Here is a 6,000-nt window from a genome sequence, read left to right on the forward strand (position 1 = left end):
GCAGAACAGATTGGGTGGGCGTAAGCGAATGACTGAGCAGACATTTCCAGTGTTCTGGAAAGAGCTGCTGGGGCATCAGGGAAGGTGCAGTCCTGGTCAGAGTGTTTGTCTGGCTGAGTGTCAACTGTGCCCTGCTATCTCCTGCCAGGGTCTCAGCTCTGCACCCAGGGAGAAGCTCTGCACAAGGCTAGGCTTTGACAGTGGGCTGGAGGTAGAAGACACTTGGTTCTAAAACACAGGGAGATGATGTAGACACCAACTACAGAACCAGATGGAGTGAGATAGGCTCGTCGTCCTTAAGAGCAGCCGTGTTGCCAGAGAGTCACCGTCTTTCAAGTGGGAGCTCTTGGTGCCTCTTAAACTTACTAGTGGTTCAACCTTTTAGTTCAGCAAATTTGATTAAGGGCCCCTTGTGGGCTTTTCTTGCATGCTCACGAGGATACAAAGTTGAATGTCACAGTTCATGTCCTCGGGAATGTACAATTAAGGAAGGTCAGGGTGATAGTAATTCTTACAATTTGTGTTGTGCCTACTGTGTGCTGGGCACTGTGCTCAGCATGGTAAGGACCTTACTTTCAACCTGTCAGCCTGTGGGATGGGTAATTCCCATTTCACTGATGTAGAAACTCCAAATCAGAAGACAGAAGCTTAGCCAAGGTCACTGAGCTAGCAGGAGACAAATGACCCTGACTTAACTCCCAAGCTCAGGCTGCCCTGCGGGTGGAATGAGGCTCAGGAACCACCGAGTGGGGGATCCCATCAGGAATCTTTCCCAGGAGACGGCGGGATGGGAGCCCAATGGGAGCTGCCCATATGCTCCTCCACTGCGTAGTCTTGCTCCCCTTGGGGTCCCTTCCCTCGTGTGAATCGCACCCGTCTCACTGCTGGACAGAGAGCTCTGCTCTGATCCCCCAGCTCTCCCTCACCCCAGAAGAAAAGAACTGGTGGGTTGAGGGAGGAGGACAGTAATACCTTGGTATTAGGAGCTTCTGAAAAGAAATTCTACCACCAAGAAAGCACATTTTTTAAAAAGTCTCCATTGCTTTATGCAAAGAATTGAAACTGAAGAATCAAGAGTCTAAAAATCCTGAATTTTATCCTGTTCTTTTGCTAACAAATACAACTCAATAAATCTTTTTTGAACATTAGGTAACATCTATTTTCTTTTTTAAAAAGCTATTTGAATCATTTTAGGTTCGTCGCCTCTCTTTGGTTTCTCTTTAGTCATGGGAAGACAATTTGTCATGCCAAGACAATTGATGTATTCTTTGAATTACTCCAACTAATACTAATAAAAGTTTGGTTTGCTGGCAGCAGCAGTTCCTCAATTTGAATTGTAAATAGTGACAGCTGTAGGGCATTTTGCTCTGAAAGAGATACTGTCTCACAGTTACATAAGAAGCTGGTGTGTTTCTTGAGCATGAATAGCAGGGCGTTTGGTCTTTTGGAGATAGTGTGCCAGGAGATAAATGCTCAGAGCAGTTGCTGGCTTCTTCCCTCTTCTTAAATACATTTGAAGGTAATCGAGATGTTCACTTGTGTTTATTTATACTTCCTGTTTTAAATTCTGACAAGTGAGAGAGATAGGTTCATTTTTCATTAACTAAGATTCTTATAGTCCATTTTCTTGCTTGTTTCTGACCATGGCTTGTTAGGAGAGGAACGACTACCAATCAGCTCTCCATCCGGAGGGATCCCTGGGTTGCTGTGGCTGTTGCTTGTGTTTACTCTTTACACTCTTCAGCTGCCTTTTGACCCAGTTTGAGTGGTGGAGCCCCTGGTTAGGAGAAAGTTGCCATCAAAGTGCAGGGTGTGTGGCCCCAGGCTGTCCTTGGACAGCATTTTATGCAGCCACCTGAAGTCCCAGTGCCCCTCATAAGAACGGTGCTCTGTGGAGTGCTTCACCAAGGCTGGGTCTGGGCTCCAGCAAAGGGGCCTCGCTGGTTTCCTCGCCTGAAACCGGGCTCTGCCTCTACTCTGAGGAATCTGGTCTGCTCGGCTGATCTGAGGGAAATTTTAGCCACCTTCCCTGAAGATGACACTGTTGGAAAATACACTTTCTAAGGTGGATTGCTTGCTGAAGTGAGAGGTAGCACTGCTGTCCCTTCTAACAGATTGCCGTTCATACTTCTTGTAGAGGAACTGAAAGAACACTTGCTCGGAGACAATGCTATCGATAGGATCTTCACCTTGGGGAACTCGGAGTTTCCTGTTAGCTGGGACAATGAGGTCAAACTGTGGACATTTCTTGAAGACAGAGCCTCACTTCTTTTAAAAACATATAAAACGACGATTGAGGTAATTAGATTGCTAAATGGCAATTTGACTTCGTCATGTGTTTAAAGATGTTTACTAAGGTGTATCTTCCTAAATGTAAATTTCTCTATTTCTTTAGCAAATAATTGTATATCTGACATTTTTCAATCAATATTAATATATTTCTATTTAATGCACTACATTTGCCAAAATTCATAGAGGCATTGTTGACTAGAGGAGAAAATTAAAATTATTCAGTACTTTTTTTGGGGGGGGAGGGTACAAAGGATCAAACCCAGGGGTTCGATCAGTGGCTTAACTACTGAGCCACCTCCTCCAGCCCTTTTTTATTTAGAGACAGGATCTAACTGAGTCGCTTTGGCCCTCGCTCAATTGCTGAGGCTGGCTTTGGCCTCAGAATCCTCCTGCCTCAGCCTCCCTAGCAGCTTGTGCCACCACACCGGCCTACTTGGTTAGTTTCTAACTCAACTGATTCCACATTCACATTTGTACTTTCAAGCTCACCATTGGGCAGCAGGCTCTGAGGACTCCTTTCCTCTCTGTGATCCAATCCTCCACTCCTGCCTCCACCCAGGTGCTGCCCTGGGGCCATGTTGGTGAGCTGCTTTGTCTCTGCTGGCCGCTGGAGTGCAGTTATCTTTTTGTTTTATAGCAGTTTGGGGTCTAACTCACACAATGAAGGTCACAAGCCTGAAGCATAGTTTTGATGGAGTTGTCCAGTCATGCAAACACCTGCACAGTCAAGTGCTAGAAGCTTCCAGCACCCTAGCAAGTCGCCCCGTCCCCCTCAGTGTCCTACCCGTCACTGCAGCTTTGCTGCTTTGGATTACTTGCCATTAATTCTGCTCTTTTTGTTTTCCAGGAAGATAAAGCCGTACTGAAAACCCATGACCTTTCTGTTCGTGCGACAATGGCCATCAAATTGCGCTTAGGTGAAAAGGAGATTTTGGAGAAAGCAGTGAAGAGCGCGGGTGTCAACCGGGAGTACTACCGGAAACGCATGGAGGAGAGGGCGCCGCTCCCCAGATACGAGGAGAGTAACCTTGGGCTGCTGGAGGGCAGCGTCGGGGACTCGAGGCTCCCACTGGTCTTGAGAAACCTCGAGGAGGAGGCTGGGGTGCAGGAGTCCTTAAGCCTCAAGGAGGCCGTCCGCAAAGCCAAGGCTGCAGAAAACGGGCTCGTCAATGGCGAAAACTCTATCCCCAATGGGACCAGGTCCGAAAATGAAAATCTAGATCTAGAAGGAAGTAAAAGAGCTAATGAAGACGCCAAAGAATCTTCTTCAGGTAGTGCTGAGGAGGCGAGAGAGCAGCTCTGAAGTGCAGTGCCAGTTCGGCAAATCCAGTTCAGCAGAAGTGTGTGGACAGTCCATTTACATCGCCATGTTCCCTGTTAACAGTTTTCTTTCTGCAGAGAGGAAAATATGTTTTTGCTGCTTTATATAAAAATGATTTTTTAAGTTATTTTAAAGATCTAGCTTCCCTTTTGATTAAGATTGCCATCTTGCTTCTAGGCAAAACAAACCAGTTAACAGCAGCAAGGGAGAGGCGCCTTTGGAAGATTCTGCAGGCCCGAGACGGGCACTTGTGTTTTCTTCCTGGGGAAGAACTCAACTCCTTGCTCAGCTGTGCTTTTGTGGAGCTGTCAGCCTGACGGCCAGAATTAAAGCTTGCTCTGCCTCCTGCCAACAAGAGTCGATGGGACTCTGGGTGTTCAGCAGGGAGCGGGGGACACAACGCAGCAGAAAGCAGGGGTGAGGGTAGGAAACTAAATTTAGTCTGGGCAAAATCTTTCTTTTTTTCTTCTTAAAAAATAATAACCCAGTACCAAAAGAAAAGGTAAGGTGGCAACCTTATTTTTAATAGTTTTAAATGTTGACGATAATCCTAATTATATAATATATATACACACACATATATATCTAGTGATTTCTAAAGATTTGTTTACTTTTTGTGTTTTGTTTCACTGTAATGAGAACTTGTCCCTTCTTGAATCCAAGTAGGACACACATCCTCCTCCTAATTTTAAACGTTGGCTCTGATCTCAAAGTGGCGCGCTTGATTTCCAGTGTTGGTAACAGTTTGCAAACACAGCGGCCCGCAGCCTTGTGTGGTGGCGTTCAAGGTGAGGCGGCTCCCTGGCTTTTCTGGTTTCACAAGCTAGGTATTTTCAAAGCTACCCTTTTGAGTAAAATCCCTTATTAAAAGGACAACATGATTAATATTTTTGTCTATTCCTTTTCTTTGGAGTGGGACAGGCTGTTTGGGTAGTTTCATGCAGACCATCTTCTGATTCCCCGAGCTTTTCTGGAGCCTTGACCTTGTGCCGTGACTGCTGTCCCAGATAGTGAGAGGGACAAGAGCTGTGGGGCCCTAGGCCTGCAGTCGGCTCCTCACCTGGGCTCCAGCCAGGCAGGCAGTAGGACACCATGGAAAGCAACCTTGGCTTCCAGGGGAAGCACGGCTGGACAGTGCCCTGAGCGCAGTGAGGGCCTGTCCCCAGAAGGCCTCCAGTGTTCAGGCCGACTCCTGGGCCACCAACGCTCACATCGTTTCTCATGTCCTATTAAGGACATTGCTTGTTTTGAAAAATGCTGTGTAAATTATTCACTCATCAGTTTGAGAAACGCTGCTACAGTAGGTAATCCCGTGGACCCTTCCACATCCCTTCTCAGTAAGATTCAACTCTGCAGGCAGATGGCGGCTTCTCTCCTGAGGGCCTAGCATCTCTGGGAAGGTGAGGCTTGCTGGCTGTATTGATGCTAGTGCAGCTTTATCTCTGCTTGGGGTTGGGGACATCTGCTGGGGTCGGAGCCTGCAGCTTCCCTGTGTGTCAACGTGTGCAGTTTGTACTTTCTGTGGGGGAAGGTGTGTGACGGCTGGCTCTCAGTCAGCCTGATACCTGGGACACCTGACCGAGACTGTGAGGCCCTCTGTGAAGTTTGCATACTCATCTCCAAGAGGCCAGGCACTGTGGTCCTTGAGGAGCTTTCTTAGTCAGGTTTCCGGCCCCAGGGACCAGAGCTTTTAGCATTTAGTCTATGAATATGTTTCCTCATTGGATTACAAGTTTTCAAGATATCAAAACTGCCTTTTGAAAACACATTCAGTTCCAATGGATCATCACAAGACCAATAGTTTCAGGCTATTCCCTGGGAAAGGTTCAAGTTCAGACCCAGCCAAGAGAGCCAGGATCCTGAGCCCCGGTGCCGCTCCTCCTTGCTGGGGTCATGGTGTCTATCCCTGGATCCTGTTTCCTCGTGTCCTCGTAAGATAAGAGAATGGCTTTAAGTCCTCAAAAGTCCCTGCTTAAAATCCAGGGCCGATTTGTCCTATCAGTTAATTCTCCATCCGTGAGCCTGTTTGTGAGTCATGGGACCAAAAGTGTGTATATAAGTCAAACTTCCAGTCGAGAACAGCTCTGCATTTGTGACATAAAATTGGCTCTCACAGAACAGAACTTGTATCATTGAGTGATGCTACTTTCCCGAATTGGTCGAGTTGCCCAAAACGATCCTGAGGCAGAGAATCCCAGCCCTGCTAGCTGCCCACTCTGCCCGGCAGCTCCAGGGCTGCTCGCAGACACTGCGACTGCAACGGAAGCATTTGGAAATGGAGGGAAAGTGGTTAAATTGGTATTGAAGCACCCTCACTGCCATCTGTCATGAAAACAGGCCTTTCTCTCAAGTCATTCTGAAGTTCACTTTCTTCCTAATGCTTGTGG

The 6,000-nt window shown here is 47.1% G+C and overlaps 1 protein-coding gene across 2 annotated transcripts in view; it reads left to right on the forward strand.

Annotated features, from left to right (window-relative positions):
• SETD3 (SET domain containing 3, actin N3(tau)-histidine methyltransferase) overlaps positions 1 to 4,517 on the forward strand; it is a 76,136-nt gene extending 71,619 nt beyond the window's left edge. For both annotated transcript variants that reach the window (XM_079129505.1, XM_079129506.1), the window contains 2 exons: positions 2,138 to 2,298; positions 3,140 to 4,517. In XM_079129505.1, coding sequence (XP_078985631.1) covers positions 2,138 to 2,298; positions 3,140 to 3,595 — 617 coding nt within the window. In that variant the 3' untranslated portion in view covers positions 3,596 to 4,517. The remainder of the gene's footprint in view (positions 1 to 2,137; positions 2,299 to 3,139) is intronic.
• The last annotated feature ends 1,483 nt before the right edge of the window (positions 4,518 to 6,000 follow it).

This window comes from Sciurus vulgaris (assembly GCF_902686455.1).
Source record: "Sciurus vulgaris genome assembly, chromosome: 2".
Classification (NCBI taxonomy): domain Eukaryota; kingdom Metazoa; phylum Chordata; class Mammalia; order Rodentia; family Sciuridae; genus Sciurus; species Sciurus vulgaris.